Source organism: Drosophila pseudoobscura, chromosome 4, assembly GCF_009870125.1.
Source record: "Drosophila pseudoobscura strain MV-25-SWS-2005 chromosome 4, UCI_Dpse_MV25, whole genome shotgun sequence".
NCBI lineage: Eukaryota > Metazoa > Arthropoda > Insecta > Diptera > Drosophilidae > Drosophila > Drosophila pseudoobscura.
In genome coordinates, this window is record NC_046681.1 from 15,165,654 (window position 1) to 15,182,299 (window position 16,646).

Sequence of the window (16,646 nt, forward strand, 5' to 3'; positions counted from 1 at the left end):
AACTGCTCGATCAGAATATCGAAAATGCAGCGGAAAAGTTTGACGTTTACACTAAAAACTGTAAGATGCCACAGCTAAAGGTATTCTCATTGGAGATTTGTCGACTTCGCTCTAGACACCGGCACCGCACCTCTGAAAGTTGTGGCGCAAAACGTCCTCGTCTAATTGGGTCCCAATGGAACTCATACCACCAGCAATATCAGCTAAGTATTCAGAAAGAAGTGGCATCTCTACTGTTGGGTGACAAAAGGCCTATCGTCGAGTGCTCTTTCAGGGTCATTGAATGGCTTAAGCTGCGAACAGCATTGCTGTTCAAGGACCAGCTTTTGGTGCCCAAGGATGTAAAGAGCATGGTGTTGCAGTGTGGTTTACGGGCCAATCGAACTTACGCCATGCACCCCCGACGGCTGTACGAGGGCTTGTCGTTTGTACAGCCTAAGAAGGGGATACCACTGATGGCCCATCGCCAGCCCAGTGTTCTTGTCTTGGGCATTGATTCCATGTCGCATTCCTGCGACGTGTCCTGCCCAAAGTTAGCGACTTTCTCGGTGGCAGGCATTGGCACGAAATGCGAGGCTTCAACACAGTGGGGGACAACAATCTTACGAACGCAGATAGTTTGTCGTTCGTGTGGAAGGACTTTAAGAGTGCCGGCTACGTGACTGCAATGTCTGAAGACAGTCCGGAGATCGGCAGGTTCCAGAGTCCACCCGTCGACCATTATCTTCGGCCTTTGCCTATGCCCAAACTCAGCCGCTGTCAACGTAAACGAAGCAGCATGGAACATACCCTGGATTACTGCACTCAGCTGATCGAACGATATGTGAAGGACACTAAGCCGTTCTTTGGATTCTTCTGGACGAATTTGTTTTGGTCCGAAAGCTATGCCGAACCGTTGGAAAATGATGAGGAGGTGTATGACTATCTGAACAGGTTCGAGGCATTGGGACTCTACGAAGAGGCCATTGTAGTTGTCCTCAGCGATCATGGGAAGCAGTTTGGAAATCTGATTCACCTTCGCGATGGTCATTTGGAGGAACGTCAGCCCATGCTGTTCATATCACTGCCAAAATGGTTCCGGCAACGCCATCCAGGGTTTGTCAATGCCTTGCAGTTGAATAGCCATCGCTTGTGCTCTCCCTACGATCTCCAACTGACTTTGAAACATATATCCTCGCTACAGGTCGCGCACGAGACTGTACTTGCGAGTACCCCGTCATGTCCTCGCTGTCAGAGTCTGTTCTATCCGCTGCCAGAGACTCGAACTTGCTCTGAGGCGGGCATCGGGCCACATTGGTGCTCCTGCGATGCGTATAGACCGCTGCCACTGAGCGACAATATTCAGACCATGGCACACTTTGTGGTTCAACGAATTAATCAATTTTTAACCGATCTCAGTCTAACGAATCGGTGTAGTAAGCTCCGTTTGTCTGGCATTAGACGGGCCCAGAGGAAAGAGAGATCCCCGCATGACGATCCCAATGTGTGCCACTATCGAATTAAACTGGAAGCCCTGCCCAATACGGTGGTATTTGAGGCCACCGTGAGCTATAACGAGCTGACGCATCTGATGGATACGGACATCAATACGGATATCAGTAGACAAAATTCTTTTGATCGGGATGGCAGTTGCATTCAGCACAAAAAGGCGCAGAAGTTTTGTGTGTGCCACAACAGGATAACTACTAATTAGATCCTAGAGTATCCTTGAACTCTGTACGTGTATTTTATTTAAATTTAATTTATGTTAGCGGCTACGTTTCAATTGCATTGGACTCTTATGTTTAAACGATATGCGTCTATATATATTTATGTGTACCTACTATATATATGTATATCTAGTGAAATCAAATGTTGAATTAAATTCTCTAACTCTGATTCTGGTTCTGCAACCTAATGGTCCCTCAAACCATCGTAAAACTCAACAAACCAGTTTTAACAATACTATGCCTTAAACCTAAATCGATTAGAAAACTATAAAACCTTGCGATAAATTCACGTTCTACATGTACGAGTCCACAGGATATCGTTCGGCCTCCTCAAGCATGTGTCTAAAGTCCACGGGCACGGGTTGGGACACCGGTCCAGTGCCTGGTCTACCAGGCACATGACCATTCATCATTTGGGAGGGATTCTTGCCACTGACGAGGGCACTGCCCCGATTCTTGAGATGTCCATTCATCATGCTCACATGATGACTGATCGTGGGCACAGCCCCAGGGACATTCGTCTCCAGATCGTGCAGTATGGCATCGGTCTGCTCGTTGCGCATCATCTGATTGCCCAGCGGTGCTGTGGCATCTGTGTCGTCGCTTCGGTTCAGCAACTGCTGGATATGATTCCGTATGAGGCGCTCGAATTCACGCTGCACCGACGGACTGTCCGTGTCGCCATCAACCTAAAGGATTAGATTCGATTATGGTCTGAAGTTTAGGCGAAAAAATAAGAACTCACAATCTGCAATCGATTGCTATTATCCATGGTTTTGAGCATGGGCAGAGTCTGTTCACGAAACAGTTCCAGACGACGTCGAAACGAGGACACTGTATCGTCTATACGCCCGCGTCCTAGCTGAAGTTTCGAACAGTCCAGCAGGATAATCGGCGGACGTTGCTGGTACTGGAAGATTATAAAATTTTCGTTTTTAAATGACATCACTTTCATGGGATATTCGCCCTGAAGATCTCTCACCTTGTTCTCAAAGTATTTGACTTGCTGTAGATTTCTCGGATAGCCATCAATGATTATGCCCGTTCTGTCGAGCAGCTGGCGGAGATTCGACTCGAGCAACTGATTTAATGACTTCTCCGGGGCCATATCCCCAGCAGCCAGGGCCTCCTTAACCGCATAACTTTCGGTATTGGCACGTGGCGCAGAGTCTGTGATATTGCGCAAAAGTCGGCCCACACTGCAAAGGAATGTCAAGAATAAATTATTTTTGAAGATAAAGATATCCTTAAGCCTTAATCCTTACCTTATGTGCGCCCAGCCGGGATTCAAGCCCACAGCCTTGAGGCAGAGGGTGGCTTTGTTACTGCCTGGCCCACCAATCACCCAAATAATGGGTGGCAAAACTGGTAGATCGGCGGTATCTGGCTTGCGCTTTGGCTGCTGTGTGACAACCACACCACTGTCATCGTCAGCACTGGTGGTGCCGCCACCCTGATGGTGTCCCACATTGCGGTCTAAGCCAACACTCTGATCGATGGCCAGATCTGCGGCCAGAGGCAAGGTGGTCTCGGTATCGGTGACGGTGGCATTGTTGTCGTCTGCAATGTGAGTCGCTTGGGCTTGACTAGGTGCAGTGTCTACGCTAACAATACTGCCGGGTATATCAAGTATCCCTCTGCCCATACCTGTAACTCCATTCATCATGGCCTCTTGGTTCTCGAGCGTGCTAAGTATATCTAAGACAGCGGTGCGAAAATCTTTATACACCTCTGTGGGAGCACGCTCGCCATTAACCTTAAGTAGTAAGTAGAAGGGGAGATTATCTCTAGATTCTCTAGATGGATATAGAACAATTTAGTACTCACGGCCAACAGCATATCGCTTTGGTCAAAATAATCAGCGACTGGCATCACATTTTTGAAGAAATTTTCCAATTCCATTTTGGCTAGGGAGAGTACAACATGACCTAATTTGGCACCATAATCGATTTGCTTCTGCAGAACCGACTGGCGCCAGGATATTAAGATCACGCCATTGACGACTTGTATCTGAAGAAGCGGAAAAAAGTAATAGCCCGGTTAATAGGGTGGACATTCGTAATACTCCCAAAAAGCCCATCATCCAATTAGCACTTGCTCGTGTAACGAATTGAGCATGTGCTCGACTCGACTGTAAATTCATGGGAATTATGGCCGAATAAACAAACTGTTTGTCTGTCTGTCCGTGTGGTGTGGTGTGGTGCTGACCCATTTGCCAGTTAATTAGTTCAAATAGTTCAGCAGCAATTTACTGGGCCAAGAAGACACACAAACACACGAAGTATGAGGTGTGGTTTCGTAATAAATAAAACGACTGAAGGGACCAAATTGGTGACCACATGACGAGTGATAGAAAATTACCTTCTCCGAGTACTCAACAACGTCGCGCATTGAGCGTGGATATCCAGAAATTAGGTATGCTTTGGCAGCTGGAGCCATTTTCATTTCCAACATCAACACTTCGGTGACCGTTTTCGATGATAGTTGAGAAAAGTCCTGCATGTCTGTAAAGGGAAATTGAGAGATCTATAGAATGCTAGAGATGTTAGAGATATTGGAGCTTTCAGAACTTAAGAACTGACATCTACAGATACATATTAAAAAACTCTAATGATCCACTTAAATCTAAGTTTAGTTTGCTTACCATTTCCCATTGCATATTGCTGCAGCAGATCCATCATATTGATGTGCGTTACACCGCGTCGATCCTGCATGAAGGTATCGCAATGGGTAACCTTGCCACTACCGGGGCCGCCTAAAACAAATATCACTGGCACTTTGGGCGGATCGAATTTGATTTTTCCAGCATTTTGCATATCGATAGCGACGGCATTGGTAGTACCCGCCGCTGCCGCTGCCGCTGCTGCAGCGGCCTCCAAGTCGCCAGAATTTTGGCCATTCCGATTCCGTGTATGATTCCAATCGTTGCCTGGTTCGCCGGTATCTTGTGCCGCGCTGGCATCTGGAAAAGTTAACAAGAACAAGGAACTTGAACTTCATTCGAGCAACAGTTGACCCTGGGGGCTATGGATGGGTGGATGGGTGGCTATTAGTCAAGCGGAAACCGGATGTGTTGGCAAGTTAGCGCTCGGTCGGGCCTCCTGAGAGTCCCTCGTGCCAATTTGGCATTAGTCTACCTGCCCCCTTCGAGAGGGCGGAAGCAATTTGCCAGGAGTAGGAAATTAGTTGAAGGGCGAAACGCACAGGCGACAAATCGCACAAAACACATCATTAAAACATGTTTAACAATTATTTAATTGTATAGCAACCGCATATACTATATATCGTATGGAATTGCGTCATCGCTGAGTTCATTCATGGAAAATCAGCTGCGACATTGTCAAAGCTATAGCCCATAGATATGGCTAATGCCAGGACCTGAATCTCCCCTATCCCTATGCCAATCCCCATTCCCACACATCAACCACCTCGGCAATTTCGCGTATTTCCAGTCGTGCACGAGTGTCCTGTGTGCTGTCTGTTTGGTTCTGGCTTGGGTCCTGTGACATTTTTATTGATTTTCCTGCAGTTTTATTTAATTGACATGTTTTGTTATTGTTGCTATCCCTTTTCGGCCTGTGTAGAGGCGACACTTTTCATGGTTTTTCATGGTTTTCCTTTTTCCGTTTTTTGTTTTTGTGGGTGACGCGCGCGTTTTCAGGATTTATGTGTATTAGGGTTTGGTGGTCAACGTACATGACCAAGGATATGGCCAGCCATCGAGGCCGGCCACCGAGAATGACCCGAGTTCCGATAGAAATTATAGCATTGGGCAAGGTCCTCTATCCGTTATGGAAATATGAAAGTACGTATCGGTACCGTACATTATATAGCATATAGCTTTCATTCAAAAATCGTTTTGTCACACAGATAATTGTTTTAGAGAAATGATTGCAGCAATTTCAATTATAATTGTCATTTGAGTAATGGATAATTGAATATTAAAAGGTAATTTTCTATCAGAGGTACGGCCAGCGAGATCTATTCTGCTGTGAAATAGAAAGAATAGATGGAATTCCTTGTACTTGCCTGTTCTTTGTGGTGAAATATACGTAAACGAAAAATGTTTCTAACGAAATGCCATAGAGGGAATATTCCAGTAGATATTAAAATTGTGAAATTATGAATTTATAGCTCTCGTTATTTTTTGTTATTTCTAAGACTTGCAAATATAGATTTCCTCCTAAAATTATGCCACGAAAAATATGCCAGCCTCTAAAATCAAAGATAAAATAAAACCAGAAAATATACTCAAAACAAAAGTAGAGTGCAATTAATATAAAAACTCTTCAGTCCTTCGACTTGAAAACTCTTAATGAAGAGCCCTTTGTTTCACACACACAACGTGTACCGTATTAATCCCCCTTGGCGTGTTCAACCCGCGACTCATTAGGGGTATTTGTATTTTTTCAAGAGCCAAACAGCAATCTGTGATTAGAAATCTCTAGCAGGGTTGGGGGCATTACTCACCTGTGTCTAAACAAATACCCATTATCCATTCGGTGGCCAGTATAGCTGAATTTTCGCAATGCTGTTTTCCCTACCACGCATCTACCAGCAGAGCATGCAGCCCGGCGGCAGACACTCTTGCACCCGCACTGTTGCACTCGGTTGAAAAATTATCGCATCCGTATAAAAAACAGGTGGTGTGTGCTCTTCAAAGGGAAATTTTTTGTTGTAAAATTCCATAGAAGTTTTGCACATTGCAACAGCAGCGTCTGTCCATGGCCACGACGACGGTAAAGGTATTCTCTATTATATTTACAATATATGTGTTTATTGTTGGTTGGTATCTCTGGGATACTTGTTGGGGGTTTGGTTTGTCGGGTTTTATGGTTGGTAACACGCACGAAAACCGGGGAACTACAGGCCACTGCTTGCGGTATTATGTTGCCGCGTACTCTCTGATTTTGTGTTCTGATTTCCCAGACTTCTTGGGCTCTACGGTTTGGGGCACGTACTGCTCGATGAACGTCCGAAACGAAACTGAATTTCAAAATTGACAAATGACTCGGCTTTGGTAGGTCCCCGAGTGGATTCCGATTCCGATTCCGTCTGGTCGAGAGTCGGGACTGGACTCTTGGTCACTCAGTCACCCGCTTTTCCAATTAATGAATACTTTATGAATTTCCAGCGGGTTTCCTGGCCTCCCTTCCCCCACAAAGTACACGACTATCCATCGACTATCCACATGCGATTCCAGTCGCGTGGCGCACCGCATGTAGGTTGAGTGGGTGTGTGGGGTTACCTATCACGGTTGGGATTTTCTTGGCTTTCCCTGGAAACCTCACGCACCATTCTACACTTATTTCCATGACTGTGTCATTCATGGGCCGCCGCCATTTGTTTATGCGCTCCAAACAAATTGTGTCCTGTCCGAGAGGACTGTCCTGGAGCCAGAGCGCACAGCAGTGCGTTTCTCACAGAGGTGCACCACCCCGCCACCACCCAACCGACACACATGTTCAGAATACCTTGTAGGGAATACTTTAAAGCATTCTCCCTGCCCTGCTGTTCTTTCGGTTGGCGTGCTGTTGTCGTCCATGTTGATTGTTCTTGTCATTTTGTTTTGTTTTGTTTTTTTTTTGTTCATATTTTGTTCGATCTAAATAAATCCTTTGACTTGCAGCTGTTCAAGTCGAGAAGGCCCAACCAGAAAACAATATGGGGCAGGCAGTTAGGATATGATGGATAATAAGAGGAATCGGATTGAAGAAATGAAAGTAGCCAACATTTGGCTGAAATTTATGTAATATGATATATTTCTTGGAAGTAAATACTACAAAAGTTAACACAAATGGAACAGTTTTGTAAATACTATATATTTCTTATGAAAAGTTTATTTTCTTCAAAATCTTTATAATTTTTTCCACGAAATGATCTAGAAATGAATCTTAGTAATGGATCCTCTACATTCTTGAGCTGTGCATCGTACACTTTTAAGGATCGAATGCCACAGATGGAATCTAATGATATGCCCATGAGTGTGTCTATCTTGACTTGAGCTATATTATTTATCTGTAGGAGTATGTGTTCCATTCTGAAAGAGTCTTTCATGAACCAGATAGCAATAACATTGCGCAATCATGCCAAACATTGACAAAAAAAAAAAAAGAAAAACCCCAAATTGATTAACCCTATAAAGGGGAAAGACGCAAGGCTAGTGCTATGGCATGGGTTTCTGCCTGTCGGAGGGAATATGGCGAGCCATTTGAGGGAATGGAAAGAAGAATTATTTCAATTAATATTTCACACCAATAATTGTCTGTAATTATTAAGTTTTTCTGTTGCTGAAAGTCCTGCTTTGTGGCAGGGAAGAAGCGTTGACAGATGACAGCTGTCAAAATTTCCGAAATCAGTTCAATTAAAATTCTATTGATTTTGTTGTAAGTTCTGTTGAAAGACTCGTAATACAGGAAAGGGGTCTAAGGGGCTGGGTCTGTGGGCTTATTTGGGGGGGCATAGGCTTAGGCAAGGACACGCAAGGAAGTTCAAAGCTCAAGGAAATTACATATCGATCAAATTGGTCTCATATCGATCCATGGCCGGCCACAGATGCGACGCCTAATTTGTTGGAATTTGTGGACATGTCATGTGTCCCGTCGACACAAGGACAACAACGACAACACCCACTACACAGATAATACCAACAGCCCAGCCATAGTATATCCCATATACTGAAATTGACACCCACACCTACACCTCCCCCAAAATGATTGGGTCGTGGGTCGAGAGTTGGTGGGTTCCCGAATTTTCCAACTTATGAGTAAAGTAAAGCCTTCGCAATGACCACAACATCGAGGAGCGAGGCTCGTGTCTCGTGCTCGTCCTTGAGCCCGTCCGGTGGGGCGTTTGGTTATTAAATGCCTTTTTGAAACTTAATTAAGGCTACGTGCTTTTTTTTGGCTTAAATATGTACATAATCCCAGCCAAGGTGTGGTCGTTGAGCCTTTTGGGTTAAGCAATCCGAACTAAACATCTGTGATTAAGGACAATCGCGAAGGTTGAATGTCTTCAATTGGGGATCAAATGAAGGCGTTGAAAGAAAGCTAAAAATGGAAGTTCCGTTTTGCGGAAAGGGAAACAAATCAAATTAAACGAAATAAATAAAGGGGTTTTATATGCAACAAAAACCCTTTGAAAATGTTTAATTAAGAAATAGAATAGAATCCCCCCTTCAATTACAGCTGTAGTTTATTATTCGCATCTCTCAATGAAAAGCTCTGGCCATCGCTCACCTTCTATTTATAGATTTCACCTATTCAGAATTAGCCATGTCCTTGCTTGTCTATTGCCCCGCTCGTGGCTCATGTATTTGGGCCAATAAAGTCATTCAAAGGTGATTAGTGAATAGACTAAAATATTTACACATCTCAAACCCGAAAAATGGTCTCCGAATCTGGGTATGTGAGTGTGCATGAGAACTTTTGAAGCCGCCCCATGGAAGAGGGTTAAAGACTGTCCTGTGTCCCATTCTCAAGTTCCATCCCATGCCATCCCCATTCCCGCCATAATGTGAGTTTTTTATATAAATTTTTGATCATCAACTGTAAAGTTCCCAAAGGGCGGTGTTCCAAGGTTCTTTGGAAGGGAGAACATGTTTTTCTCCTTTGAACTTTTAATTATTTTATGGGATTTTTGATGAGTAGTCAGTTTGTTATTTGTTATCGCGTTTAAATATTGATTCTGTCCCCAGGGTCATATGGAAAAAACAGTAGAATTTTAGATTATCTTTGAAGAAAATGTTACCGACAATCCTCCACATTAAAATATTTATTTACTTAAAGAATAAGATCTACAAAACATAATATCACTGGTTAGAATTCTACATGATTCTAGAGAATTTGACTAAAGCGACTAAAGCTTCGATTATTTTATTAACTTATTTCTTACTCGACTGCTCTCCCACACTGGGGGCATAGGCCTGGTTCTCGTAGCCAGCGAAATTGCCCAGAACCATGGATATGCGGGAGGAAGAGTGCTGTATACCGTTCCCTGTTTGCTTGTCATCCGATCCTCCATTCACCTTATTACCAGTCGTGGGCAAAACAAAGTTTGCTCGGTGGCAGCGCCGGTGGAGGAACATCCGGAGCTTGAAGAAAGCGAAAAGCAGGACGTAGACGCAACAGGAAAGAATAAGAATCCCCAGAACTGTGATGAAGGAGCTCTGGGGCTTAGTCCAGTCGATAACATGATAGATATATGGTTTTCCTTTCCTAAAGATAAAAAGAAAATGAATGATCATTGATCATGATTCATGATTGAATGATTAGTGCTTCCTTACTTGTTAATGCCGCCACACACTTGATATATGTACGAGAAGATGGCATAGATGACGCCGAATAGTACTGGTAGAAATATATGAAGTAGCCGTAGCGGATGTGCCACAATCCACAGATCGATGAACATACAAATCGAGTTGAAGGCATGAGTGAGCACATTTGTGGCGTCCAAGGAGCTCTCATTAGCTGAAAAAGAGAAAGGAACATTTGTTAGTTTATATAGATACTATTTTGTAGGGAGCCACTCACCATCATACAGTATAGTCCAATAGATAATCGTAATGACAATGGATAAAACCAGAGTTATGATGTGCATACCCCAATATAAACGAAAGTAACTAAAGGAACTCTTAACATTCAAAAGTTTGTCTGCAAAAATCAAACAGAATTATAACCATATATATTCACACCTATATACCAAACTTACCCGCATACTCCGGATGATAATGCCAAATGGTGACTAGTACGGCACCCAATAGATTTGTCAGCAAACACATCCATATGCCCCAATTGGTCATGTAGATAAAGTACAGCCAATAGCTGGTATCATCGTCTGCCAGAGGCCACATGGACTCGATTACCACGCCCAAAAAGAACAGCGCCATGAACCAGCGATAGAACAAATATATCATGCTCTTAGTACATGTTTGCCACTACAAAAAGAGTTAAAATTAAATAAAATTAAAATATTTAAAAATTAAAATATATATAGGAGTAAAGATTGTGATAAAAGTATTTTAGTGACAATTAATAGCTTTTAACTAACTCAATTGATTAAAAAAAAATTAAAGTTCGTCATGGGAACCATATAATTGCAGGTGTTATTGTTAAAGATATAAGGTATTGCAAGTATCTAGCTAGCTAGCGGCTCTGTCCCAAAGCTAGCGATGTTTTGCTGCTTATGAATATTTCAATAGTTTAATTTAAAATGCTAGTACAATCGCTTTGCAGAGGGCGAACTTTACTGTCATATATATACGTACACCATGTATATATTGAATATTTGTGGCCAGAAAGAGAGGTCACTTTCTGTTGATACTGTGAATGGAAGAAGTCATCAAATATGCTCAAGGTAGTCCACACAGAAAATGGTTTGGAAAAAATGCGAACAAACAGAACGCCCACTACGTTTTACACTTGGGTTTGGGTTGGTTCTATGAACCTCCCAAGGTATAACCATGGAAGAAACATCTATTTTGCAGTTTTTTTTCGGCGGCTACTTTAAGAGAAACTTCTGGGAAGTCTCACTTAACCTTTCCACTACCCTTCCCTACCCTTCCCTACCCTAACTGAGTTGCAATGCATGTGCCGTGCCCCATGCGAACACCATTTTAAAATACCCATCATGTACATTGACCCGCGCCAAGTGCAATACCAATAATCCGCCTCCTTAGGTGCGTGTCAATTGTGGGCGTGATGTGGCGTGCTCAAGGCCGTATCCGCCACAGCCTAGAGAGCTATTAACTTTACAGTATTTGTTTTTCTCATTCGTGTTATCTGAGACTCTGTCTGTCCGTCTGTCTGTCTTTGGTATATGACAGAATGGTTCTTACCTGCGATTTGACAAAATCATCGGGCGTGTCATGATCAAAGCCGCAGCTTTTGCGTGCAAACTCTTTCTTTACGGGATGAACAATCACCTGGAGTTTGCTCATCTTGTTAGCTTCTTGTTAGCCTCTGTCTCTAACTATTTATTAGCTTGGCTCTTTCCGGCTTAGACGTAAGTTTGCGTAAGCCTGCATGCAGCTGTTGTGTTCTCCAAGGGATTATGCAATGGAAACTGTTGGCTGTGGTGCCATGCTCAGGGGCTTAGCACGATCTGGAAAAATATATTAGAAAAGTTATAAATATATATTTTGAGTCAACTATAATTAAGCAGCTCATACAAAAATCATGCAAGTGTTTCTCTCGAAAAGTGGAGTTTATTTTCATACTGATTTTATTTGGTGTGCTATAAACAATAACAATTATTTACACTTTTAAGGGTAAAACTCGGTATAATATGCGGATACAGATGCATTCAGCTGGCGGTAGCTGTCATTTAAGGAATATCAATATGCCATATCAATATCAATATATAATATAATTAATTTGGTCGCTATGAATTCTTGGTATCATATGGCAGGATATTTATTAAGGTCAAGACCTTACGATTTTATGCCTAGTCGATATCGTACAGACACAATAAGAATGACGTATGGTTAAGAGTGGGATGACCTCTCATCAAATCTGTACGTAGTTTGGAAAGAGTTATCTCTCTTTTTCAAAACTACGTACACATTTGATGAGAAGTCATCCTACTCTCAACCATAAGTCACTTTCATTCAGAGCCTATCCCAACTCTGTGTCGTCAACATCTACGAAAGTAAAAATTCCATAAAAATACTTTCTCAAAATGGATATAACCCGAAACCTCCTTTTGCCCACCTGGCGTCCTCTACTGCGGGGTGAGTTGAATTGAATCGTCGATGGAATAGAAGCTGAAATGGGAACTAATATATTTTCTTAATGTGGGGGGGACAGCCATTCGTGGGCCACGTTCGTATAGTGACAGTGCAGTGGCATCCCTGCTCAAATTCCCTTCGGTCACGTTGGAGGAAGGAAAGTCCAAATATGTGCTGTCCCACGTTTATATCCATGGTATGATGGGCCAGGCCAGGCAGGTGATTCGCAGCTGCCCCAGAGCCAAGTACCATTGTGAGTTAAAAATTCCAAACAGAGTCATTCAGTGTCTACAAGATATATCCCCCTCCCCTCAGTGAATATCTATGAAACACTTAAAAAGGAGGCCAACAAATTGGGTTTGTGCACCCAGGGCCTGGGCGGCGGCTATATCGAATATGATCCGCAGAAGAAATACATTAAGGTCTATGGCAAATCGGGAGTCTTGGGCAAGGCCGATCATAAGAAGTCCCAGGCCATTTTGCATAAGGCTTATCCAGACGTTAAGATCGATGCAGAGCGCGGGAGTATGAAGCCCTAAGCATATTATTTGAATAGAATTTCCAAATTCAATGTTTGAACATAGGCTTGAATCAAATTAAAAACGTAATGATTCCGGGACTGATTCAATGATTGTTTGCTTGGCAGATTACCACATTTACTTTGCGGCTGCGCAACAACCTTTTGGCCTGACCTGACGTTTTGCAAAGATCAGACACAAAATTACACGAGTACGACAGCAGTCAAGAGCCGGGACTAGTGGTGCTAATAATGCTGACATTATATGACGGACTATTCATCATATAATTATATGGAGTGCAATGGTCTGGTAGCTCATCATTTGTAGATCAATTTAGCAGACAGTTCATTCGCTTCGCTGCCCCGCTTTATTGACATATTGTATATACATATGTATACTCATAGTCGTAGCCGTGGCCATTGAATAATTATTCGCTAGACTAAAGTCATAAAGAAATATGATCCCTCCGCAGCTGTTTTGGCATTGGGTGTATTGTTAATTACAGCACTGAAAATATGAATTTAAACAAAATATAACAATTAGCCTGCTAAGGTCGAAGCAATGAAGCGAAAACAAGCTAAAGTCAGAGAGGTTCTCCTCAGCTTTCAGATCGAGGTGTAGGTCGAACACCGAAAGAGTTGGGTAATTTGTAAACCAGACAGGCACTACTACGGAATCGCAACTACTATTATCTCCTGAATGAGTAAAATGTTATGACTGTGGTTATGGTAACCTTGGGTCATCCATAAAGCGGCTTCACCTGTGATTAGATATTGCCTGCAGGCACTACTGCTCTTTCTATCAAAAACTTTAGAGCAATTCGACTTTAAACATATTTTTCCTAAAAACTTCATTTGGTTGGAGCTCACTTTTCTAACATATAATTACCGCTGCTCCGGAGTTATTAAACACATGATGTTCAGTGTCCCTGAACTTGCACGAACGGCACGCTAATGAAATTTTTCAACAAGAAACGCGTCTATACAAGAGGTGTTTGACTGGGGAAGCGGAGTTGCGGGGCCTATGGGGGCCGGGCAATTCAGTTAACAAACTGTTTGGCCATTTACACTACTACTACTGCTGCCTTGGCTGGCAAGAGACACTTTGGAGTCTTGTATTTACACGCTCATTCGGCGGTCGGTCGGTTATCGCTTGTGCTACATTTTTCGTCGTACAAAAGGGGCCAGAAAAGCATACAACAGATGTCTACAGTGCGTATCGAAATGGTAAAACAGTTGAAGGTAAGCTTTGCAGACCTACTTTTAGCCTAGCCTTCCCATTACCAGCTCTTTTCGCTCTCAACAGGCTGTTGTGAAACTGACTGTACTCAGTCTCAGTCTACGACAAGATATATAGGTTTATGGCCCCTGAAGTTGTACCACAATGAACCGAAGAAAAACAAAACTTGTTGACCTTTACGAGCTGTGTAAATAATTTTGTCGTATTGAATGCAGTCAAACCGCTCGGGTGAATGGCAAGGAAAAATGACTATCCAGACACGGCCAAGATCTTATCCAGATCTTATCAAGATCGTCAGACAAAACAATCACCACGCGTTGGTCTGATTAATTCACAATCTTTTCAATCATTTTTCAACCTGGTTGGGTCTCAAACAAAAGTGAAATCAAAAGCATTTCTTATGCTAATAAAAAAACTTTCATTCTCAAGTGCCACCCCAGACCGCAGCAAAAGCATCAGCAAAATTCTTGGGTTTTATTTAGTAAACCATTTTTAGACGAGACGCTAATGAGCCCATTGATAAACCCTGATTGGTATGGGGGGGACCCTCTAAATAATTGCTGGTTGTCGATTAGACTGTCAACAAAATACTATTGTTTTGTTTTCTTCTCGCCGACAGAACTGCGTTGCAAAGTGATTAATAAGTTAAGAACCATATACATATAACCGTTAAGTGTTCCATTTAGGGAACATTATAGAGCATTTTATGGGTCGAAAGCTGTTAACTGTTTGAACATTTTACGATAGAAAAACTGTCATTGTGTCTCAATTATCGGCTGCTTATAAAGCAGCTGCTAATTAAGTTATCCAATAAGTTATCCACAGGAAGGGCAGAGATCGATCAAGCACTCAATTATCTTTTATTTAAGTTGACTTTTTGGAGTGTGTCTTTAATTGTCGGATTGAAGAAGGTCAGTTTTGAAGAAGAAGTAAGAAAGATTCCACCCTCTTAGAATCCAACTAAAACCACAGTTTTAGATGCGGATAAAACTTGTTATTCTAATGCAAATCAGCAAATTAGATTACCTCGTGGGATTACCATAAATAAAACAACCTTTGTCACCTTTTACAGACTTTTAAATACACTCACCTTCAACTAGTTCGTATCCAAATTCGTTTTGTACAGGAAATTTATAATTGCTCACTTCAGTATTTGGTGGGGCTTAACTCATTAACGTTTTATGGTTCTGAACGTGCCTTCAAGTTCAGGTGTACGTGTGAGTAGCGTAGCCTTTGCCAATGAGACAATCCGTATGCGATACGCAAACATCCGAAATTAGAAACTTTAACAAGAAAATAAAAGAACTAAATAAAGAACGAAATAAAACTTTATTTCTTCTTCGGATACAACACAGCAGTAAAGAGCCATGACAACTGAAAAAACACAATCATCATCAACAATTCAAATCTGTAGAGTCTTGCCACAAAAAGAATGAAGTAAGCTCTGCTGTGAACAATCTTTATTTTGTTAGACAGTGAAGTTTTTTCCAAGTATTTTTTTTTTTTGCCACAAACTCTTATTATTATTATTTCTCCTTTTTTTTTGCTATTTTATATTGTTGTGCGGATTAGACGCGGGGCTTGGCTGGGGCTGTCTATCTGTCTAAACTGTCTTTTTTGGCCCGGTTGGTAATTTCTATTTGGGTCACCAATGGCAACACCAACAACAGCTACAACAACTTTGCATAACGGTATCTAGACATATTTTCGAGTTGTACGAGTATTACGATGACTGCAACAACAACAACAGCAACAACAGTCAAACACTCAACAACATTCACGCGCCAATGCACCAGAACCTCCAAAAGGCAACAACATCTCTCTATAGAGAGAGACACGCACTAACCATCCGACGAATAGCGAAGACCAGACCATCCGAAATCACGACTTTTCGTTGCGACGCACGGTACAAAAATGATCGTCGATCCGCAGCTTGTGGTGGGTAAGGCTCGGCTTCTGCTACGCCGACGACTGCCACCACGATCGCAGCCACCAGGTGAGCGATTCGTGTGGTTGCTTTACGTGCGCTAAAGCTCCAGCTGCTATAGGGTACAGGGGGTATCTTGTCTCCATGGAGATGTATGTGACAGGCAGAATGGTTTCGAACCCATACAAAATACATATGTATATGTATGTAGGTTGTATGTACTTGTCTTTCTGTGTATCTGAACCCCTGGATAAAGATAGAGATTTTGTTTGAGTTAATAATTTTCTGTGACTTTTGTCTTCTAACAATCCATTAAAATTAAAGCCAGTCGGATAAGTATTACAACCAGAAAAGGTTTCCCTTCCTTTTCCTCTCCCTCTCGTGGTGGGAGGGCGTTTTCTACTTAAACCCCCTAGTAACGGGTATACCCTAGTCGTAGCATCCAAATACAGATCTTAGTTGTTTTATTTTGCGCTGCAGCTGCGCTGTTGGTGCTGCCGAGATATTGACAGAACGATAAAAGCCAT

The 16,646-nt window shown here is 42.4% G+C and overlaps 4 protein-coding genes across 5 annotated transcripts; 2 read left to right on the forward strand and 2 right to left on the reverse strand.

The window, feature by feature from the left end:
- Positions 1–568: 568 nt before the first annotated feature.
- On the forward strand, positions 569–1,693 carry LOC26534209 (uncharacterized). Its single transcript, XM_015181484.2, has one exon. It carries the CDS (start codon positions 569–571, stop codon positions 1,691–1,693), a length of 1,125 nt encoding a protein of 374 aa, XP_015036970.2.
- LOC4816124 (adenylate kinase isoenzyme 5) lies at positions 1,690–6,201 on the reverse strand. 2 transcript variants are annotated; one of them, XM_001355792.4, is made up of 9 exons: positions 6,180–6,201; positions 4,354–4,671; positions 4,071–4,213; positions 3,537–3,719; positions 3,357–3,465; positions 2,975–3,269; positions 2,692–2,908; positions 2,455–2,619; positions 2,003–2,398 (listed from the first exon to the last, which is right to left on the reverse strand). In XM_001355792.4, exons 1-9 carry the CDS (start codon positions 6,199–6,201, stop codon positions 2,003–2,005), a joined length of 1,848 nt encoding a protein of 615 aa, XP_001355828.3. The 2 variants fall into 2 exon arrangements, with proteins under 2 accessions (XP_015036971.2, XP_001355828.3); XM_015181485.2 differs by having other exon boundaries at positions 1,690–2,398; positions 2,975–3,465.
- A 3,235-nt stretch (positions 6,202–9,436) lies between these two features.
- LOC4816125 (protein rolling stone) lies at positions 9,437–16,188 on the reverse strand. Its single transcript, XM_001355793.4, has 7 exons — positions 16,039–16,188; positions 15,283–15,475; positions 11,545–11,810; positions 10,419–10,644; positions 10,241–10,360; positions 9,994–10,177; positions 9,437–9,925 (listed from the first exon to the last, which is right to left on the reverse strand). Exons 3-7 carry the CDS (start codon positions 11,644–11,646, stop codon positions 9,592–9,594), a joined length of 966 nt encoding a protein of 321 aa, XP_001355829.3. The 5' UTR covers positions 11,647–11,810; positions 15,283–15,475; positions 16,039–16,188; the 3' UTR covers positions 9,437–9,591.
- LOC4816257 (sex-regulated protein janus-B) lies at positions 12,280–13,063 on the forward strand. Its single transcript, XM_001355794.4, has 3 exons — positions 12,280–12,438; positions 12,515–12,688; positions 12,751–13,063. Exons 1-3 carry the CDS (start codon positions 12,387–12,389, stop codon positions 12,972–12,974), a joined length of 450 nt encoding a protein of 149 aa, XP_001355830.1. The 5' UTR covers positions 12,280–12,386; the 3' UTR covers positions 12,975–13,063.
- Positions 16,189–16,646: the final 458 nt, after the last annotated feature.